Here is a 22,992-nt window from a genome sequence, read left to right as displayed (position 1 = left end):
ATGCTGAAAAATGTCCTTTTTTCATGAAATAGTAGTAAAAACAGACTATAGTTGGCTGGGGGAGCTAAGTTTTCTTGAAAATTTTTTAAGTTGGTACTTTATTTTGAAATGCTACTGGACTGAGAAAACCAGAAATCTGTGACCCATTACCTTAAATCCCTTAAGTTGGGATTTAGAGGGACAGAGAGTTCAGGGGTGGAAATAGGCAAGAACAGTCATACAGAGAGGAATATGCAGGGCATTTTTTTGAAAGGTATAGACCAGATTCATCAAAACACAGTGCGATTACGTTTTGATCCATTTTCAAATGCTTAGTGCCTAATGCTGTCCGGTTCATAGGAGAAACTCAACACAGATTTGTTAACTGAGTGCAGTGAAAGTTCAAGTCAGTATCAGAAAAGCCAGAAAATAAAGTTTGAACTTCATTTTATAAACCAGAGCTGCCACCGCAGATGTTTCTAGAATGCGTAACCAATGTGCTAAGCTACCAATCTTCTCCCTCCACCTGGGAGCCAGGTAGGACCCAGGGCGTCTAGCCAGCTCTAGCCTAGATGTGTTCTGGTATGCTGTACAAATATGACAGTTGTCTATAGACACCATGAGTGGAAGTGGGTGGGAAACGATGAGGCAGTCACTGAAGATAACTGGGCATTGGAGAGAGGACTGATGATAGCAGCATTTCCACGAAGACCATCAGGCTGGTGGGAGACCACTAAGCGGAGCCCAAGTTGGAAGGTAGAATCATTGGTAAAAAGAGTTCTAAGATATATATAACAAACATTAAATATCTCTCCAAATTTATTTCTTCTCCCCACTTCCTTTTTAATAAGACCCTGATTTTTCCATAGTATGGTGTACATGGAATTGACTTTACCCTCAGCTCCATGAATGAGCCCTGACTGGCTTAAATCAATCAGTGCTTCTCTTCCCCCATCCCACAAAGACAGACACATATCCCAGGAAGAGCTTGCTTTCTTCTTTATCTTTCCTTCTTTTCTTTTTTTCTTTCCTTCTTTCTAATGAGGACTTTTAAGGAAAAGTTTCTTACATTTCTGTCTGAAGTCAGCACAGGAAACAGGTCAGTCTAAGGGGCTGGCAGCCATCTTTGGACCATGAGGGAAGAGCTTACCGGAGAAAGGAGTTGATGGAGCAGAGAAATGGAGAAAGGGAAACTTGGTCCAGATCTCAGTACTTTTAAGCCATAGAGGAAGGCTTACCTGAAGCCCTGCCCTGGACCCTGAGTTTTAAATTCCCATGTCTGCTTAAGCCAGTTTGGGTCTTGTTTCTCTTTCATTTGCCACTGAAAAACCATGGATGCACAAGGCTAAAGTGATCCTCAGAGTAAGAGAGGAGAAAGTGGGCATTTGGGGCAATCAAGCACTCTGAAGAAGGAGTGACTGTTTAAGGACAAGACAAGAGAGGTCGGTCGAGGAGGCTATGCTGAAGTGACTGGTCATGAAGGAACCGGTGGCATTGGGCTGGAAAAGGAGGGCTGGATCTAGCTTTAACATGAAAAGAAGAGGTGCACACCTGAATGGTTTCTGTCCTGGCTTCTGCTTTAACACTACAACCTTCCCCTAAGGGATAACCAAGTCCAGGGGATCCTTCCCCCTCTTACCCCCAAGGGAAATGATGCAACCAGTCATTAGACAATAGCTGGTTTAGAGCTATTGTCTAATGAAAAAGAGAAAGGGTTGTTGCAACAGGTTCAGGGATTTAAAAAGGAGGATTAAACAGAAATGAGGGAAGGGGAGTTTGTGATAGGAGGTGGGGGGAGAAAACTGCTAAAGAAAGAAGAAAATAAGAGAACAGCGTAACACATTGCGGTTAATAAAGCAATGGGCCCAGGACCAAACAGATACACCAATTCCCAAATCTGAAGCATCACTTATCAGCTGTCTTAATTCACCTCTCTAAGTGTCCCTTTCCTGTCTATAAATGAGCTTGAAAATTCCACCTTTAGATGACTGTGAGGCTCCAAAAATATCATACAAGGAAGCCCATAGCAGAGAGGGGTAGGCATTCATTACTCCTGGTTGTCGCATAGAATAAAATGAATGAACAGCAGGAAGACAGGCGAGGAAGAGAGGAAAATGCTGCTTTATTTAAATTCTGACCTTCCTCTATAGCAAGGAGCCAGGGTTCATTCGGTACAGAAGCAGCACTCGAGGAAGTGAAAAGAAAGGATGACACTCAAAGAAATGGCTTCTGAAAAATGCCAACGTTTGCTTCATTTTCTCTGCGTTGTGCTTGTTTCTCACGGAACCATTTAGTAAACCGAACTGAATTGGACTGACTATACTTGAGAATTTTCAATATACGGCAGGGGGAGGGGGGCACTTAAAGAACAACGTATCATAACAAATCAAAACTGCCCCGAAGCTTGATTTCATGTACCAAAGTGTGGCGCCACCTCCAGCCTAATCTGGGCTAGCTGGGCCCCGCATGACGTCTCGGATTAGAGCGCTTCACGCACTGCCTACCGGGCTGGGATGAGCTGGAGGCGTCAATCGAAGGCGCTTTTGTTCACCCTTGAATTTTTATCACTAGAGCCTGCCTGGCAATTAGCTCGGGGTTTGGCGGGGGTCTGGACGTAGCGGGGCGGGGGGGGGGGGGGGCGGGAATGGGGCGGGGTCCGGCGGCGGGGGTGGGGAGGGGGGCGGGAGGTGCAAGGGGCGGCGTGGGGGGCGTGGCGGAAAGCAAATGTGAGAAACAAAGAGAGACCAGGCGGAAAGCCCCTGAGACCAGGAAGGAGAGATGCGATTCTGGTTTGGCAGTGGCACCTGCTACCCGCTACTAGGAAATCATAGGACTGTTCTCGTATTTATAAGGCACTTTATTGGTAATAACCATCAGTCATCTCTAAAAGGTACACTAGCGCTCCGCCTGTATTATCCCCTCTAATCTTCTCAGCGTCTTCTAAGGCGTCTTACGGTCACCATTTTTATAAGGTCACACCGTCGGGGAGCCCAGCTTTGCCCCCAGGCCGCCGCGCTCGGGCGGGGAGGTGGCCGAGGCCTCAGCGAGCCGCGGAGCCGCCCTCCCAGCCAGCGGAGGACCGCCGGGGCGGGGCATACGCGCAGGTTACTGCACCCTCACGAGGGGGCAGGCTCAGCCGGCCTGTCACACCCAACGGCCAGCACCCCAGCTCCTTCTGCCAGAGATCCCGCAGCGGTGCGCGGGCGGCCCAAAAGCTCCACCGTCGCCCCCTCCTCGCTGTGCATCCCCGCACCGCCCGCAGCCCTAGAGAAGCCCATTCCGCCGCCGTCCTGCACGCCCGAAGTGCGCCCACCGCCCTGGAGGGGGTAGGGGGCTCCGCCGCCGTCATGTTGCCAGTCGTCTACGCGGTTCTGGCGGGGTTGCTGATGCTCCCGCTGCTGGTGAACCTCTGCTGCCCTTACTTCTTCCAGGACTTGCGCTACTTCCTGCTGGTAGCCGGCGTGGCCCAGCGGGCGCGCAGCAATGGGAAGCGCCGTCCGGTGCGCACCATCCTCTACGCCTTTCTGGAGAAAGTGCAGCAGACTCCACACAAGCCTTTCCTGCTCTTCCGCGACGAGACGTTCACCTACGCGCAGGTGGACCGACGCAGCAACCAAGTGGCTCGGGCGCTGCGCGACCACCTCGGCCTGCGGCAGGGAGACTGCGTGGCAATTTTCATGGGCAATGAACCAGCTTACATATGGCTGTGGCTGGGACTGATCAAGCTGGGCTGTGCCATGGCGTGCCTCAACTACAACATCCGCGGGAAGTCCCTGTTGCACTGCTTTCAGTGCTCTGGAGCGAAGGTTCTACTGGTCTCACCAGGTGAGCCTGGGGACCACCTCACCCTGGCACTGGGCTCCTTCTCTTCTTGACAGCCTGGCATAGGGGTTGCGGGGGATGAGGGTTCAGATCAGAACTAGAGATGTAGAGAGAGGGGATGGCAACCCTTCCTCCAAACGCTAATTAATGGTTATTAGAACCTTCTGTTGTAGAAGCTGATCAAGCCAGATATTATGTGAATCACCGTACATGTAGTGTTGCTGGTAATACAACAGATAGGGTTGACTTTGTAGATGAGACCAGTCAGACCAGAGAGGTGAAGCTTTATGTCCCAGATCACAGAATTGGGAGGAGGGGGTTAACTAGATCTGTCTGCCTCCAGAATTCAAGGTCCTAGCTGGTGCTGACAATATCTGCATTAAAATCCAGAGGGTCTAGAGTGTGAAGTCCAGAGGATCCAGAGAGACTGTTCCCTCTGCTCCTTGATTGACTGTATAATCCTGGGAAAGTCACTTTCCCCCTCCATATCTTGGTTTCCTCCTCTGTGATGGTCTTCAAGACTGCTTCCAGCTCTCAAATTCTGTTAGCCTCCCTGGATTCTCACTGCAGAAAGAGAGAATCCACCTGATCCCCAAGAAGACTTTGATCACCTGCTGCAAGCCCTAGTGAGCCCTCATTACGTTTATAGCAACAGTGACCTTTGGTTCTGTAGTTGCCTCCTGCAGCTTTTCAACAAGACCTGAAATGGTAACTTCATGCTCCTGTGGTGACCAGGTCAGGAAGAATCCGAGAACCTGTTACCCAAAGGACTAGCTGGTTTTCCTATCCCAGGAAGCTTGTCCCTACATTTGAATAAGGACCAAGGATTGCTTTTCACTCTCTCAGTAAGAGGAGGGCTAAACAGGTGTGGGCTAAAAGATGTGGGGAAGTAGGGAGCCAGGAAGTCTCACCTTTCTGGAATGTCTTTCTTTCTGTGCCAAGCTCTATGCTGGATGCTTTTATTACCCTGAGAATTAATATATCATTACCCCCTGTCACACAGCTGAAGAAACTGAGGCTTAAAATTCCAACCTAGGTCTGTCTAGTTTCAGAGCTCATGACTCTCCCTACACCATGCTACCTTTCTCTTCACAAATGAAAAGTGTTAGAGCTGGAACAGACTAAGCATCCATCTTTTCTCCGCCTTCATTTCATAGTTGAGGACTCTGAAGTACACTAAGGAGTTTGCCTAGTTACAGTAAGTCAACATGTCTATTCATTTTGGGAAGCCAGGAAACTACACACCTGTTTCATCAGACATAAATAATCCAAAAAGAAATGAAGGCTTTGCATAAAAGCTGAAAAGCAAAGGGGTAATTTTAAAGGCATTATTTGAGGGCTTCCCATGTGGCATAGTGGTAAAGAATCCACTTGCCAATGCAGGAGAGGCAAGAGACTCAGGTTCAACTCCTGGGTCGGGAAGATACCCTGGAGAAGAGCATGGCTACCCACTCCAGTATTCTTGTCTGGAGAACCCCATGGACAGAGGAGCCTGGTGGGCTACAGTCTATGGGGTCACAAAGAGTTGAACACAACTGAGTGCCTGAGCACACGCGTGCACGCGCACACACACACACACACACACACATTATTTGAAAGGGATAGCTTTTTGAAGAAAATTCCCAACAATTTCTAGTTGCCTGGGAAAAGAGACAACTTCACTATTTAGTAACTGCAAGACTCTCTTAAACCCATTTACCACTTGATTCAGAGGAAAGTTATTAACACAGTGATCTGTGTACTTCAGGAGGTATTTAAGTACTTCTTTTCCTGCATATTATTCCAGGTCCCCTCGTGAGGAAGTCAAGGCCTGGGAGTTTTGTTGACAAAGAAGCTTCGATTTAAATGACTATACTGGAGTTTGGTTCTGTAATCAAATCAGGAATACAACCAGATATCTCCCTTTTTGCCCAGGCAACAGTCTTCTGTCACTGAGTATTATGCTTTGGTCAGCATACGTAGATAGTATAATGAAATTCCAACATTCAGGTCAAATTTGAATGACTTTCCAGTGGACCTACAGCACTCTGACAGTAAACTGACCTTTGAGAGAAGCCATACATTTGAAAACCATTCTGTTTTTCCAAATCACTGAGAAACTGTTACACCACATGCAGAATTGCACTCTGATCCAAAACAGTTACTGCCATGGGGGTAACAGAGTCCAAAGTTGCATGCTGGTTAGTAAACGTGCCCATGTGCAAATGTGTTGAATGGACTGATTCTTCAAATTCTTTAAAGTTGGAAAGAATCTTAGAGATATCCTAAGATTAACAAGTGTGTTATATAACAAGTGTGTTGTTTATATAACTCTTAACAAGTGTGTTGCTGCTGCTGCTGCTAAGTCACTTCAGTCGTGTCCAACTCTGTGCGACCCCATAGACGGCAGCCCACCAGGATCCCCCGTCCCTGGGATTCTCCAGGCAAGAACACTGGAGTGGGGTGCCATTTCCTTCTCCAATGCATGAAAGTGAAAAATGAAAGTGAAGTCACTCAGTTGTGTCAGACTCTTAGCGACCCCATGGACCTCAGCCTACCAGGCTCCTCCATCCATGGGATTCTCCAGACAAGAGTACTGGAGTGGGGTGCCATTGCCTTCTCCTAACAAGTGTGTTATACTTCAGTAAAACGTTTAGAAGAGTCACTTTAATGAGTGGAAGGATCACCTGGGGAGCTCATTTTAAAAAACAATTTCCTGAGCCTCATCCCCCCAAAAACACTGATTCAGCAGGACCGTGGAGGAGGCAGGAAAGTATATTTTTACAGCAAGCCCCATCCCACTCCTAGATGATTTGGAAGCAGATCATCTAAGGAATAGGCTTTGAGTCTGGTAATTCCCACTTTGTTTAATAGTTGTTTGTTTAATAGTTGAATGAACGAAGGCCCAGAGGAGTGATATCAATTGCCCAGGGTCAGAGAGAGCTGGAGACAGAACCCAATTATTTTTGTCTCACTTCTAGGATGCTTTTTATATTCTATTATGCCATCTAAACAGGGGACAAAAAGATGAGAAGTTTTACAAATGTTGGAGAGGTGACAATTCAACAGAGTTTGATTCTTTACTTCAAATTTCAACCTCAGAGCTCATGGGTTTCTTGAGTTTCAACTGCGTCAAATTCTGGAGCATATACAAAGGACTGGCACAGTGGTGTTTATGATGAATATTGATCCCCTTGTCATGAATTTGGGGGACTCTTCACAAAGCTTAACAGGGCTCAATCCTGTCAGGCATTTCAGTGCCCAATTTTTTTCATCAGAACTTACTATACTTAGAGAAAACCAAAGACTCACAACACCTCCCTGCATCAATCAGAAACACTCATCTCCCAGAAAACAGGATTTTCTCTGTGTGGTGCATTTCAGGATCCTTCTCCATAGACGACTCTAATGTAAGTAATCACATGGTAAAATTACCTTCAGCTATTGGAACCTCCATCAGTGTTGTAGTTGATAGAAACCAATTTATTGGGCCAGTAGTTTTTCAAGCAGTTTCCCAAAACAGGTAAGACGGGAAGCCATACTTAATTTCATATAACATAGAATATTTTTTTAAAAAAGAGTCCCCCAAATAGTGAATTTGCTTTGTTTCCATTTATGCTAACATTATGGCACCCTACTCCAGTACTCTTGCCTGGAAAATCCCATGGACAGAGGAGCCTGGTAGGCTGCAATCCATGGGGTCACTAGGAGTCAGACATGACTGAGCAACTTCACTTTCACTTTTCACTTTCATACATCGGAGAAGGAAATGGCACCCCACTCCAATGCTCTTGCCTGGAGAATCCCAGGGACAGGGGAGCCTGATGGGCTGCTGTCTATGGGGTCGCACAGAGTCGGACACGACTGAAGTGATTTAGCAGCAAGATTGTTGCTAACCTAGCTCTTCTCCTGGAAGGATAACTCCTTCATTAGCTCACTGGCCAGGTCTACCTTGCATGGCTCAACCAATCATGCACAGCACCCCCAGTGTTGATACTACTCTTGTATAAGGCTTTAGTAACAAAGATGGGCTTCCCAGGTGGCGCTCGTGGTAAAGAGCCCACCTGCCCATGCAGGTAGACATAAGAGACCTAGGTTTGATTCCTGAGTTGGAAAGATCCCTTGGATCACAGCAACCCACTCCAGTATTCTTGTCTGAAGAATCCCATGGACAGAACAGCCTGGCAGGCTGCAGTCTATAGGCGCACAGAGAGTCGGAGATGACTGAAGCTACTTAGCACGCAGGCAACAATTAAAGATACTTTGTGTTTCAAGATTGAGATCCAGAGAAGTGATAAAATGTTCCCAATTATCTTTGACCTGGTCTTTCAGGGTTGTAAAAAATAAAATTTGACCTCCTTTAAACAATGTGATAAGATAAAATGTTTCCAATAGCTTTCAAAAGTATTGCATCATTGAAAGTTCTAAAAGAGGAGAACATTCTAAAACTAATGTCAGGACCAAAGAGAACTCTTGTCAGATAAACTTTTGAGGTTAGATGCAGAAAAGCAGATGGTATAACAATTTGATATCATATCAAGAAACATTTCCCACAAGGTACAAGCTAGTTGTCCTGGTGGGAGGCAGAGAGAAAAAGCTAAATTAGTTTAAGGATCTTACAGTCCAGTTGAAGAACTAAGTCACATGTGATTGGAATGATGAGGAGAATGTGATAAGTATACTGGGAGGGCTTCAGGATGCTGTAGAAGAAAAAGAAGAGAGGATGAACGTTTCTTGGGGGCATTGACAACAGAGCTGCTGCTGCTGCTAAGTTGCTTCAGTCATGACTGACTCTGTGTGACCCCATGGTCAGCAGCCCATCAGGCTCCTTTGCCCAGGGGATTCTCCAGGCAAGAATACTGGAGTGGGTTGCCATTTCCTTCTCTGTGACAACAGAGCGTAGGTAAGTGCAATTGGGGAGCAGGAATTCTAGGCAGGAGGAGCCCAGAGGCATTTTTCCTCAGGTCTCCAACTCACTCCAGTATTCTTGCCTGGAGAATCCCATGGACAGAGGAGCCTGGCAGGCTTCAGACCACAGGGTCACAAGAGTCAGACATGACTTAATGACTAAACCACCACCAACACAATGAGATGCTTTGTTAAAGAGTTTTACTATGTAAGGACTACAGTAGGCTGGGCTTAAGTGTTAGTCATTTTTAAACTGTTTACTGAGGAAACTCTACTATAGAGAAAATAGGACTCAGAAAACCCAAGGAATGGCCAACAGTGGTGGCCTCAGACTCATGCAAGGAGGTAATTTTCTAGTGCAAGCTTCAGTCAAGAATCAGGGCATAGATATAGCCTCTCCATTCCTCTTCTGGGCTGCTCAAGAAGTAACTTAGGTGTGTTGCAACTTAGGTGTGTTGCTTCAATGTACTTTGTCTCAACAGGTTACAGTTCTCTCATATATCTTTGAATAATGCCTTAGTAATACCTAGCACATAGTCGTCACTCAGTAAATATTTGTGGCATTAATCAGTTCAGTTCAGTCGCCCAGTCGTGTCCAACTCTTTGTGACCTGATGGACTGCAGCGCGCCAGGCCTCCCTGTCCATCACCAACTCCCAGAGTTTACTCAAACTCACGTCCGTTGAGTCGGTGATGCCATCCAACCATCTCATCCTCTGTCGTCCCCTTCTCATCCCGCCTTCAGTCTTGCCCAGCATCAGGGGCTTTTCCAATGAGTCAACTCTTCGCCTGAGGTGGCCAAAGTACTGGAGTTTCAGCTTCAGCATCATTTCTTCCAAAGAAATCCCAGGGCTGATCTCCTTCAGAATGGACTGGTTGGATCTCCTTGCAGTCCAAGGGACTCTCAAGAGTCTTGTCCAACACCACAGTTCAAAAGCATCAATTCTTCAGCATTCAGTTTTCTTTATAGTCCAGCTCTCACATCCATACATGACTACTGGGAAAACCATAGCTTTGGCTAGACAGACCTTTGTTGGTGGCATTAATAAGTTCCATTAAAAAAAAAAGTTCCATTCTTTTGGTTGGTTGTAACAAGCTTTCTTCTTTGAAGTTTAAGAACTATTGGGATGGTCATGAGGGCATGAAAAAAAAAAATGATGTTAAAACAGTCAAATATATCCTGATTTGAGAAAATCCATTTAGACCCAATCTGCCCCAGGCCCAGCCTCTCCCTACCACAGACTTTTTAAAAAAATTTTTTAATATAAATTTATTTATTTTAATTGGAGGATAATTACTTTACAATATTGTATTGGTTTTGCCATACATTGTATGGCATTAATACATGTATACAAATGTATACATTAATACATACATGAATCTGCCACAAGTTTTTTTAAACTTTATTTTATATTGGGATATAGCCATCAACAAGCAATGTTGTGATAGTTTCAGGTGAACAGCAAAGGGATTCAGCCATACACGTACATGTATCCATTCTCCCCTAAACCCCCCTCCCATCCAGGCTGCCACATAACATTGAGCAGAGTTCCCTGTGCTAGTAGGTCCTTGTTGGTTATACATTTTAAATATAGCAGTGTTACGTGCCCATCCCAAACTCCCTAACTATCCCTTCTCCCCATCCTTCCCCTCCACCCCGGCAACCATAAGTTCATTTTCTAAGTCTGTGAGTCTTTTTTTGCTCTATAAGTAAGTTCATTTGTATCATCTTTTTAGATTCCACATATGAGGGATGTCATACAATATTTCTCCTTCTCTGATTTACTTCACTCAGTATAATACTCTCTAGGTCCATCTATGTTGCTGCAAATGGCATCATTTCATTCTTTTTTATATCACAGACTTATTTTGCCTCCCAGTTTTCTTCTGGCAGAGGGCTACAAGACAGACTCTCTCTCCAGGACTCACTGCGAGAGAGGGAGCTGGTGATGGGCACAGAATGGGCTGCTGGGGAGAGTCTGTGCCCAGGATGGAAGGGCACAGAAACCCAGACGACAAATGAGGAGGGTATTCAAGAGCTAGAGTCCCAGACAAGCAGCCCACAGTTTGAAGAGAGAGCTCGCTTAAAGACGTTCTGTAAAATTTTTCTTCTTGACCTGCTCATAACTAAAGCTTGCAAGGGAGGACGATTGTACATCTCCATTCAAAAACAAACCAGCACATTGCTGGCATGTTTGGGAATGTTTATCAGTTTATTTTCTTTAGCAATAAGAAAGGAGTGAAGGGGTAAAGACAAAATAAATTCTAAATCCGCAGTGAATGTTATTGAATCCAGAAGAAGGACAGAGTTCAGATTATACTGCATAATGAATATAAGCAGCCAGTGTTTGAAAAAGACCTCCCACAGCCTCTGAGAAACCAGGAAGTACACAGGTGGTAGACAGGTGGCTTGTTTGCTTATGGATATCAAATGATTATGTAGGGCCTGGTATGATCTGGTAATCTCTGACAAGGAATTACCTTTGATTCTAGGGCTAGTTAGAAAGCAAGATACTTTGACCAAGAACTTTAACTGAGAGAAGTGAAAAATAATGTTAAGAAATTATGTAACTATATAAATATGAGATGAGTGTGTATCTCCCTGCTAAAAATTTCTTTACTCCTGAGGGACTTAGCCTTGATTAAACGTCTTTCTGACCTCAAGGTGATTTGCATTGTGGAGGGAAGGTGAGGGTATGCGAAAAGTGAGTGTCAGTCATTCAGTTGTGTCTCTTTGAGAACTCATGGGCTGTAGCCCCATAGGCTGTAGCCTGTCAGGCTCCTCTGTCTTTGGGATTTTCCAGGCAAGAATACCAGAGTGGGTTGCCATGCCCTTCTCCAGGGGATCTTCCTGACCCAGGGACTGAACCCAGGTCTCCTGCATTACAAAAAGATTCTTTACCATCTGAGTCACCAAGGAAGCCCTAGGGGAGGTTATGCATGCCTCTATCTGAAGGGTGTTCTATGACATTGTGTTGATGTACAGACTATATGGTAGATTATTAATTACTATAATTCCAAACTGCCAGTAATAGAAATGAGAAATCACAGTTACAAACTGTATTTTTAAAACTATTTTCAGACTGTCTCCATGATCTGTGTTAGAACCAGTTTGTTTCAGTTGCCTTTCTGACTGAAGGAAAGTCTTTAATCCTGATTTGTTCACCTGCCAACCAGTTCACATCATCCTGAAACTCTGATCAAAACCATTTCTTTCCTCTGCCTTCTTTTCAAATCTTACTTTATTGGTAAACATTTCTGGGGTGTTTTATGTAACTAACTTGGTTAGTTACTCTCTCCATGAGGCAATCTAATAGCAAAACAAGCTACTAGATTGAATGTTTTTCCTATTTAAAAGCAGTGGGTTTAGCCAGTAGCATTTTGCCACTTTGGTGATGAAGACTGATTCAGCTCACTACCCACCCTCTCTCCCTGCTTTCGAGGAATGGGCCTGTGTCCTCAGAAATTTCTCTTCTGACCTTCTTTTAAAAAAAAAAAAAAAGAGGATTGTAAGTGGGAGAGGAAACTTCAGAAAAAACCTGATTTTTTTCTTTTCTATAAAATGGATCTTAAGGAATGCAGATGTTATAATCAGTTGGTTTTCCATCATCCAAATGTGTACTGCTTTCTCTGAGGTTCTATAAGTGAAAGTGAAAGTGTTAGTCACTCAATCGTGTCCGACTCTTGTCTCCTACATTACAAGCAGATTCTTTATCATCTGAGCCACCAAGGGGGCTCTCTGGGGTTCTACACCCATCCATGATCTCAGCTCAGGCTAATGAAGAAAGGACAGATCTACTGTACACCCTTCAGGTGCAGGCAACTTTCTGTGAATACTATTTCTCATACCCATGCTTTTCATAAAACTTGAGGTTATTCTCTTCATCAGAAAGACAAATAAGAGATGATCCATATTACTACTGAGAGGCAGATCCGAATGCTTTCACGAGCACTGAGCATGTCAAGTAGACAGCGTCTTCCAAAATCTCAAGGTCCTTTACCGAAACTTGAACTTGAACAACTAGTACAAGAAAGTGGTAATCCTAGAAGCCCAATATAATTCTTTTCGTTTTGTATGTAATGATCCATATAGAGACTCACTGAGCTTCTGTCCTCATTTGTGGAAACAAGGTTACCATTGTCTAAAACACAGGGTTGTTGTGAAAATTATGTGAGGTGATGTATGTAAAGCTACTATACAAACTGTCCTCCACAAAAGAAATTTGTAAATGTTTAATCAGTAAGAATGAAAGGTGTGGTGGATGCTGTGATGCGCTGCCCCATTCCCCACTCCAGGACTGAGGTACTCCTTCCTCTGCTGCTGGAGGCATTGGCAACGGCCAGCTATCAGCCGAGAACCATTCCAGGACTTGCCGTTAGTTGAAGAAAGCCTCTTTGCCCAAGGTCAAGTACTACTGCCCCAATCTGCATCCCATGACTGGTTGGTGGGCAGGCACAGAGGTAGAACCCACTTTGTTTCATTTGGGACAGCCTAAAGGGCCATCCCAGGCCCAGAGTCCAGGTAAGATCAATTGAGGGAGGCCACTGCATGGCTGCATCGAAGCACAATCTCTTCCTCCATCCAGTCTACCTCCGTTGCAGCCCCGCAGGCATCATTCCCAAGAGGACCCCTACACAAAAGTCTCAGAATTCCAGGGAGCTCAGCCTGTGTCAAGTAGAATCATTTGATCTTATGTGTCCTTGTGGATTGCCACGTCTATCTTAAGTGGGTTTTCCTGGTGACTCAGATGGTAAAGAATCTGCCTGCAATGCAGGAGACTCAGGTTTGATCCCTGGGTTGGGAATATCCCCTGGAGAAGGGAATGGCTACCCACTCCAGTGTGCTTGCTTGGGAAATTCCAAAGACAGAGGAGCCTGGTGGGCTACAGTCCATGGGCACAGAAAGACACAATGACATGGGCACATGGACACAGCTGAGCAACTGACACTTTCACTTTTCACTTAATCTTCAGTAAGCAGATTTATAGTAATAATTACCAAAGAAATTCATGTGTGAAGCAGAAAACATGGGGGCCAGTCCTATTTATAACAGATTTAAGAAAAGACATTAAATGTTAAATATACAGTTAATGAGTTGCATTCACATCCCGAATTTCCCTTCCAATCTCAGTTTATATATGTGTGTATAGATGTATTTATATAAATATTGCATCTTTAGTTTAAAGGGAAAATGTCTGCTACCATAGGACATATGTTGTGTCTGATTCTTTGGCACCCCATGGACTGCAGTACACCAGGCTTCCCTGTCCTTCACTATCTCCCTGAGTTTGCTCAAACTCATGTCCATTGAATCCATGATGCCATCCAACCATCTCATCCTCTGATGCCCCCTTCTCCTCCTGCCCCCAATCTTTTCCAGCATCAGGGATTTATCAGGTAGGTAAAGTAAAGGTCAGTATAGGACATGTGAGGTATGCCTTGATATGATTGGGAGCGACTGGAACCTCAAGTCAATATCCAAACGTAAATTCTACACCAACAGCCCAGAGGTCAGGTAAAGAAACTGTGCTGGGCTGGGGCAATGGCCTTCCCTTCAGATAAGATGACCTCTGTGAAAGGTCAGGGATTATAAACCAAAAGCATGCAGAGGGCCAAGTGGAAACATGAGGGAACGGAAGCCCCAATTGTCCAGATTACTTGAACTGTGATCAAGCATGATACCTGCTTAATTGCATTTCCTTTTACCTTTATTATTCTGTTGTTCAGTCACTAAGTTGTTACATGGTATGCTTCAGCATACCAGGCCTCCCTGACCCTCACTATCTCCTGGAGTTTGTCCAAGTTCATGTCCATTGAATCAGGTGATGCTGTCCAACCATCTCATCCTCTGCTGCCCTCTTCTCCTTTTGCCTTCAATCTTTCCCAGCATCAGGGTCTTTTCCAATGAGTTGGCTGTTTATTTCATTATTACTATTATTATTTTATATAATAATTATAAATTATCTAAGAAACTACTAATTTCAGATATATCATTAATGCCTGCATACATCTACTTTCAAAAAATTACAGAAAAAACTAAAGTCTCTTTTGACTTATAATTTTTCTCTCATCAAGACTTACCAAATCTTGTCTGTTCTACCTCCCAACCATCTCTTAAATGCATCTACTTCTCTCTAGGCTCTGTGGCTACCTTAATGTAAAGCTTGATCTATCAAATGGCCTCCCTACCTCTGGTCCTTGCCTTCTCCCACCCATGTACCTGATGTAAGCCGGAGACCTGGTCCCTACCTACACCCAGTTTCTTCTCCCAACATTTTTCCCTCTCATTCTACGTATCAGTCAGCTTTAGCCTCTTTGACCTGCTCTGGCATCCTGCTGTTTGCCTCTGGGCTTCCCTGGTGGCTCAGACAGTAAGGAATCTGTCTGCAGCACGGGAGACCCTGTTTCAATTCCTGAGTCAGAAAGATCCCCTGGAGAAGGGAATGACTACCCACTCCAGAATTCTTGCCTGGGGAATTCCATGACAGAGGAGCCTGACGGGCTATAGTCCACTGGGGTCACAAAGAGTCAGACTCGACTGAGTGACTAAAGCTCACTTGTTTGCCTGTGGGTCTTTACATAAGCTGTTCCATGGCTACAAACAGGCTGAGTCCATCTCAGTGGATCTTCATCTTGCCAACTCCTACTCACCCTTCAGGAATCAGTTGAGGTAACACTTCCTCTGGGTTGTTTTCATGCCCCTCCTCTGTGCTTCCAAAACACCACCTATGACACCTTATTTCAATGGATTATTTCTTGATTCCTCCCCCTTAGACCTGGGCTCTGTGAAAACAGTATCTGCTATACACACTGTTGGTTCCAATGCTGAGAACCATGCACACAGGAAACACACTTTAAATAGATGTCAAATAACTGTTGGGAGAGAGAGAGGAGAAGAATAAGAAATAATCCAGGTAATTTATGAACACACTGTATAACTAAATAGGCTCAGTCTCAGGTAGAAGAGAAGGAGGGAGAGAGATTTCTTAATTCTTTAAGTAGCAATAGTAGTTTTGTTTTATTTTTAATTTACTTTCGTGTCCCTTACTTGGATGTAAGACATACCTCTATCACAAAAATGATTTAATTTTGCATTTGACTGGAGATTTATCAACTCACAGTATTGCAATATCTAAATCCTTGAACATCAACAGCTTTCGCTTATTCCTCTGTCTCTTCCCCAGTGGCTAATACAATACTTTGTGTAGATTCTTTCAGCTGTAAACACTTGCTAAGCACTTACGGCAGGGCCAAGATGATCAAGTTATAATCCCTTCACCTCAAAGTTTTCACTGCCAAAAAGAGGAGAAAAAGAAGTGAAGCGTGTTATACTACATACTAAACACACTGCTAGATGTATAATGCAAACTCCTATGGGAGGACCACAGAGTTAAATGCAATGAGGCTGTTTTGAAGGATGAACAGAAGTTTTTCCAGTGACCAGGGGCTAGGGGCAGGAGGGCGTTCCAAGCAGATGAAACCACCTGGACAAAGGTGGTAAGATGTGAGAATTATGGCTCCATTCACTTCACATAAATCAGTGTGATTAGAGGAAAAGGGACAAGGGTAGTTAAGAAGATGACATCAGAAAAATCGGGGCAGGGGATGTAGGCTGAGAAGAACCGTAGAACCATCCACTGCATTAGAAAGATTCTATCACAAGGGATAAGCAACCACTGAAGGATTTTAAACAGGGCAAGAACGAGAAGTCGGGCAGTGGTGTCACTGACACTGGAAGCAGGGAGAGGTTAGAGGCAAGGAGATCGGTCAGGAAGCTATTGTGACAATTTCGGTAGGAAATAATGAGAATCTGAACCACGGCACTGGCAAGGGACCTTAGCACTCCAGTTACCGTTTTTACAACAGTAATATTTCTGATGATCTTCTCAAAATACTGAAGAACTAGAGAGCAACCATTCAAAATGAAAGAGGAGAAGAGAGCATCAAAAGGAATAAGCTGATCTGATGGAGGTTAAAAAAGAACTGAGACAAATAGTACATTAAGGAATAATAGCCAGTAGACACTCCAGGAGAAAACTGTTCAAGAAAGGAAAGATGCTTATAGTGTGTTACTTGGCTCTACAGTCATATTTGAAATAATTACATTGTCATAATCTTGTCAATCCTGATTATTTGTTCTAGAATTTCTAGAGCCAACACATAGACAAAGCTAGAAAGATAGAATTATAGTCTCAGAATAGATAAAAAATACCATTAACCCTGACAACATAAAGTGAAAATAATAACTGTTGGGGGTGAACAAGGGGGGAATGGGGGTGGGTTTCAAAAATGGTAAGACATGATGTAGCAGGAAAAGTATGTAATTTGGTGAAGAAGAAGTGACTGCTAGAAGAAACAGCTAAAAAAAACCCAAAAAACCTAAAAGTCCTTGCCTCCAGGCAGCAGGTTTATTTGTGAGATAAGGGCCTACTGACTTGCATTATAAACTCTTTTGTACTATTTCATTTATATTTATCAGGTGCGTGACTGCTTTGGTTAAAAAATTTTTTAACTTTTTAAATGCATTTATCCAGATGCTATCTCATGTCTTGATGGAGACATTATATGTAAATATCTGAAAAACAAAGCATATAATATGAATCAGATATAGCCTCTCTAAGGTAATTCCCTGGGATATTGAGTCACCTTCCTATTAAGAATAGGCCTATTCATTTCAGTTATCACAATTCAAGACAAAGAAGCTTAAAGAGCATCTCATCTTATAATTAAAATTTAAAATAAAATTTAAAATGGCACAAAAATTCAAGTAACAAACCTGAAATATCGTTTGCACATTACATCAATGCCTTTAAAATGTTTTACCTTGACCCCTATAAAAGCTACATTTGTGTGTGGCTCAGCACTCACACACTCACATAGCTGAAACTCAAAAAAAAAAGAAGAATACTTACCTCTTCCTATGTATGTTATACTTTACATTTTATTTTTTAGAAAAATCATCACTTTAAATGATTTTAACAATCCGCTGCTGTATTGTGACTCAGAGTTTGAAAAACATGCTAATCAGTCCTTTTTTTTCTTAGGTCGGATAATGTGCTTATGAAATTTGGAGCTTATGTCTCAGATCAGCTGAACCTTCCTAGTAGAACTACTTGTTGCTGATATTTTAAAAATGTGTTACATAAAGTTAGCTTCTATTATCCTTTCAGTAGCATGGTTCCCTTCTTTTCATTTCTCTTTGTCCTTAAAATTTTCTTTTTTTAAAATCTCTGGTCCTGTGGGGCATACACTGGGAATAACTAAATACATTTCTGGAGTGTTTTGAGATATATATATCAGATATGCGTATAAGTCATACACATGTAATCTTGGTTTTTACCCTTATGTGGTTTGTTTACATTTGCCATGTAATGTACAGATTTCAATCATCTGTCGCTTTTTAAACCATCAAAACTCAGCCTTCCCTTAAATATTGGGATCTTGTGATATTTTCAGATGTGGTAAATTCCATGTTAGAAATACATAACTATAAACATTACTGTGTCTACATGTTTTAACAACACTTAGTGGAAACAAAATCACTACAAAATGTATTGCACTAATAGAGCTTGAATGGACTAATTTAGTTTGTTTGGATTTTTTTCTCTTATTAAATTAAGAACTACAAGCCGCTGTTGAAGAGGTGCTGCCAAGCTTGAAGAAAGATGATGTGGCTGTCTATTATGTGAGCAGAACTTCTAACACGGATGGGGTCAACTCTTTCTTAGACAAAGTGGATGAAGTGTCAAGTGAACCTGTCCCAGAATCCTGGAGGTCGGAAGTTACCTTTTCCACTCCTGCCTTATATATTTATACTTCTGGAACCACAGGTAAAAAATAAAGAGGGGATTCTGAAAGCAATGGACCTATCCTGAAAGAGTTAAATGTTGGGTTAGATTTTTAAATGCTCTCTTTCTTTGGCAAGGCTTATCAGATAACTAATACTTCAGGGGATTTAGCTCATTGCCTGTGGGAAGTATGATCTTTTTCCATAGCACATGAAACCATTTGGGTTTTTCTAAGGTACGCATACTTCCCCCAGTTGGTGTACAGAACAGGTAGAGAGGTTAACCAAGAACTACAAAAATAATTATGGTGATGATAAGATTTGGTGCTGAATAGGTTGTTAGGATTTTTTTCAAAATGATTGTTGCTTTTTTATTAAGATTGGGCACTGAACAGATTTTGGAATTTTTTTAATGATTGCTACATTTTGATTATACTCTGTCCAGCATCCATATATAATGTATAACCAATTATAAGTGGACTACCAAAAAAAGGCTATAGAACAATAATGGGGTTATATTTGTACAAACATTTTGACCACTGTCTTTCAATGCAACAATGACTTGGAGGTGTTTGGTTCTGTGGATGTAGAATGGCTCTTAGCTCAGGGCCTAAAATGCTGTATTTCGTCAAATCTAGGATGTCTTACACCTTCGGTGTAAGCTGTACTATTATTTTACATAAGCCGCTAAGAGAAAACACTGCCAACTGTCGTATTACTGAAACACTGCTATGTGGAACAGGCAACATTAAAGGTAGATGTACTAGGTGCTCTTCTAGGAGCTCTGTGGTATTTGTTCATACATTTCTCCCACCACTCTTAAGACAGGTACTACTCTTATTCCTGTTTTACAGATTCAGAAACTGATGCCTAGAGAGTTTAAGAGCTTCCCAAGATAGGAAGTAGAAGTGTCAGGCTTCACTTTGCTAGGCTGACTCCACAGCTCATACAACTGACCTCTCTGCCAGAATACCTCCCAGTTCATCCATCTGATAGCTATTTGGTGTCTGCCTACTCAAGGTCAGGGAAATGTTACCAAAATGTAATCATATGAAGTCTGAGAGAATATATTTAAGAAAGGATAAGAAGCTACCCCCAGCATCCTAATTATTCTTAATAATATTGGAAAGTTGAATATGTGAGTCATTTGATTAAAATTTTAACTCAAGCAGATAATTCTAGCATGCAAATTGGAAGTGGTCAAACAGGAGATGGCAAGAGTGAACGTCGACATTCTAGAAATCAGCAAACTAAAATGAACTGGAATGGGTGAATTTAACTCAGATGACCATTATATCTACTACTATGTGCAAGAATCCAGTAGAAGAAATGGAGTAGCCATCATGGTCAACAAAAGAGTCCGAAATGCAGTACTTGGATGCAATCTCAAAAACAACAGAGTGATCTCTGTTCGTTTCCAAGGCAAACCATTCAATATCACGGTAATCCAAACCTATGCCCCAACCAGTAATGCTGAAGAAGCTGAAGTTGAACGGTTCTATGAATACCTATAAGAACTTCTATAACTAAAATCCAAAAAAGATGTCCTTTTCATTATAGGGGACTGGAATGCAAAAGTAGGAAGTCAAGAAACACTTGGAGTAACAGGCAAATTTGGCCTTGGAATACAGAATGAAGCAGAGCAAAGACTAATAAAGTTTTGCCAAGAAAATGCACTGGTCATAGCAAACACCCTCTTCCAACAACACAAGAGAAGACTCTACACATGGACATCACCAGATGGTCAACACCGAAATCAGATTGATTATATTCTTTGCAGCCAAAGATGGAGAAGCTCTATATAGTCAGCAAAAATAAGACTGGGAGCTGACTGTGGCTCAGATCATGAACTCCTTATTAAATTGAAGAAAGTAGGGAAAACCACTAGACCATTCAGCTATGACCTTAATCAAATCCCTTATGATTATACAATGGAAGTTACTAGTATAAACATTAATAAAAAGAATTCATTTAAGCAATCAGAGAACAAAATGTTTTCCCTGTTTCTCAAAAGCAGTCATTAGCACAAAGTTATATAATAGTTACCAAATATTATTTCTTAATTAATACAAAAGTTTAAATCAGGAAGTTTTCTGAAAGTGCTTAACACTAGCAAAAGATGTGTGTTTCTGTTTTAAGAAATATAATTCTGAGTTTTTACTATCTGGATAATTTTTTTTCAAGGTGAATACAATTGATTTGTTGATTCTTTCTTCTGTTTCTCATTATTAGTATAGAATGGAGCATCAATATTAATGACATCAAAGACCATCAATTGTGAACTGTGTTTACAATGACGGTAGTTTGCCAGTCATACTGCTTTGCCTTATAACAAATTGCTTTTATTTAGGCAATACCATCAAATATTGAAGCATCTTAATCTAAACAGATTGCCTTTCTCTTCACAAAGCCAACTGACCCACTCAGGTTTTAAACTCTAGACCCATCCGCTTTGCAATGACTTCATGGCCTCCCCAACTAAACTGACTCCCATGGGCAACAATATAAGCATACTCTTTCAATTGAGTCTTATAAAAAAATTTACATAAATTATAGTTAAGAAAATACAAATGTACATAGTGTACTAAAAATACACTGAGATACCATTTTTTCACCTTTCAGATTGTCAGAAATTCCAACATTTGAAAGGACACTTTTGAAGAGCTATGAGGAAACAGGTGCACTCTATATTACTGACGGGGGAGTCAATGGGGACAGCCCTAATAACTGGCAAAGTGTCAGTGTCTAACAAAATTACGAGGTCTGATACCTTTTGGCCCAGCAGTCTCACATCAGCAAATTTATCCTACAGATGGAGCATCATTCACATTGTGAAGTGCCATGTGGACCAGGTTTTTCCACATGTGGACCAGCGTCGTTTGAAATTGCAAATTAGTGTAAATAAACTATAAAACACATACACAAAGGAGTAAATGCAGACAGAATAAGTGGATGAAAAAATAAGGGAAATTTCTACATACAAATATAGACAGAACTTAAAAATACTTTGTTAGTGAAGGGGGGAAGTGCAGAATAGTATGCCTTTTTTTTTTTTTAATTGGGGGAAAGGGCAAGAACATATGAGCAAATGAGCCTATATTTACATAAAAAACTGTAGAAGAGTATGTGAGAAATTCATAGAAGTGGCTATGAAGGAAAGAGATAGGATGGATAGGGATGTATTCTCTCTGATTCTCAGTCTTCTCATCTGTGAACTAGAGAATATAATTCTACTTCTATCATTAATTATAAGAATTGAGTGAAAATTTGACAATACAGTTGACCCTTGAACAATACGAGGGTCCACACAGCAGAAGATCTACATATAACTGATAGAAGGCCCTCCATATAGGTTCTTCTGCATCTGCGATTTTTCATCCATGGATTCAACCAACCATCGGTGTGTTTACCACTGAAAAAAATCCTCATATAAGTGACCCCAGGCAGTTCAAACCCCTGTCCTTCAAGGATACTTAGCAAGATGGTAGACCCAAAGCAGAAATTCAATAGACAGTCATTCGTTTTTCCTCATCTTAGCACTCTAATAACCAGCTAACTCAGGGGTCAGCAAACCATAGCCTGTGGGTCACAAACACCACACCACCACCAGTTCTGTAAGTAAAGTTTCATGTCCACAGGGCCAAGTTCATTATTTTGTGTTTAGCTGCTTTCAGCCGTAATAGCAGAGTTGAGTAGTTGCAATAGAGACTTATGACCCTGCAAAACCTAAAACGTTTACCATCTGGTCCTTTACAGAAAAAAACTGTGAACTTCTGGTCTCACCAAATGCAATCTTCTAATTACTAGATGATGAATCTTCCTAAGATACATCTCTGTCCCAGACCATGTGTCTGTGAATAACCATTCTTGATTCACTCATGCTTCTCTTGTGCCTTTATGCAGGTCTCCCGAAAGCTGCAAAGATCAATCATCAACGCATTTGGTACGGAATTGGCCTTGCTATCGCCTCCAAGGTTACACAGGATGATGTAATTTATTCCCCCCTACCCTTGTACCACAGTGCTGCGCTTCTGATTGGCTTGCATGGATGTATGGTGACTGGTAAGCTTTTCCTCTCAACAGGGTATTGAAGCCCAGTACACATTCAATGTGCTCATAAGGAAAAGTAATACAAAATTTGCTATTTTCCTGTGTGCTAGGAATAGTGTTTAATTCCATGTTAATACTGAGGTTGTTTGGCTTACACATAGCAAACATCTAAAAGAATTTATAGTGAATTCCATGATGGTCCATTGGTTAGGACTCCACATTTTCATTGCTGAGGGCCTGGGTTCAATTCCTGATCAGGAAACTAAGATCCCACAAGCCCCAAGGCCAAATAAATAAATAAAAAGAATTTCTATTTTCTCATGCCTGCATGTCTTTTAATATAATGCTTTAATTGTTCAGCATATCAAAGAGCAAGCTTCTTTTAAGTCTTTTAGGTCTTTATACAGGTTAAGATACTTGATCCTTTGATTCCACAAATAATTCTCTTATGTCATTTCTGTCTTCAGA

At 42.2% G+C, this 22,992-nt stretch overlaps 1 protein-coding gene across 1 annotated transcript in view; it reads left to right on the top strand.

Annotated features, from left to right (window-relative positions):
- Positions 1-3,078: 3,078 nt before the first annotated feature.
- The window catches only part of SLC27A2 (solute carrier family 27 member 2), a 54,207-nt gene continuing 34,293 nt past the window's right edge, over positions 3,079-22,992 (top strand). Inside the window, exons 1-3 of the mRNA XM_027554040.1 lie at positions 3,079-3,804; positions 18,308-18,517; positions 22,378-22,536. Of these exons, the coding sequence (XP_027409841.1) occupies positions 3,327-3,804; positions 18,308-18,517; positions 22,378-22,536 (847 nt within the window). The 5' untranslated portion in view covers positions 3,079-3,326. The remainder of the gene's footprint in view (positions 3,805-18,307; positions 18,518-22,377; positions 22,537-22,992) is intronic.

The sequence above is a fragment of the Bos indicus x Bos taurus genome, chromosome 10 (genome assembly GCF_003369695.1).
Source record: "Bos indicus x Bos taurus breed Angus x Brahman F1 hybrid chromosome 10, Bos_hybrid_MaternalHap_v2.0, whole genome shotgun sequence".
Classification (NCBI taxonomy): domain Eukaryota; kingdom Metazoa; phylum Chordata; class Mammalia; order Artiodactyla; family Bovidae; genus Bos; species Bos indicus x Bos taurus.
The sequence above is the reverse complement of the archived record's forward strand: the minus strand, read 5'-3'. Positions and strand labels throughout refer to the sequence as shown.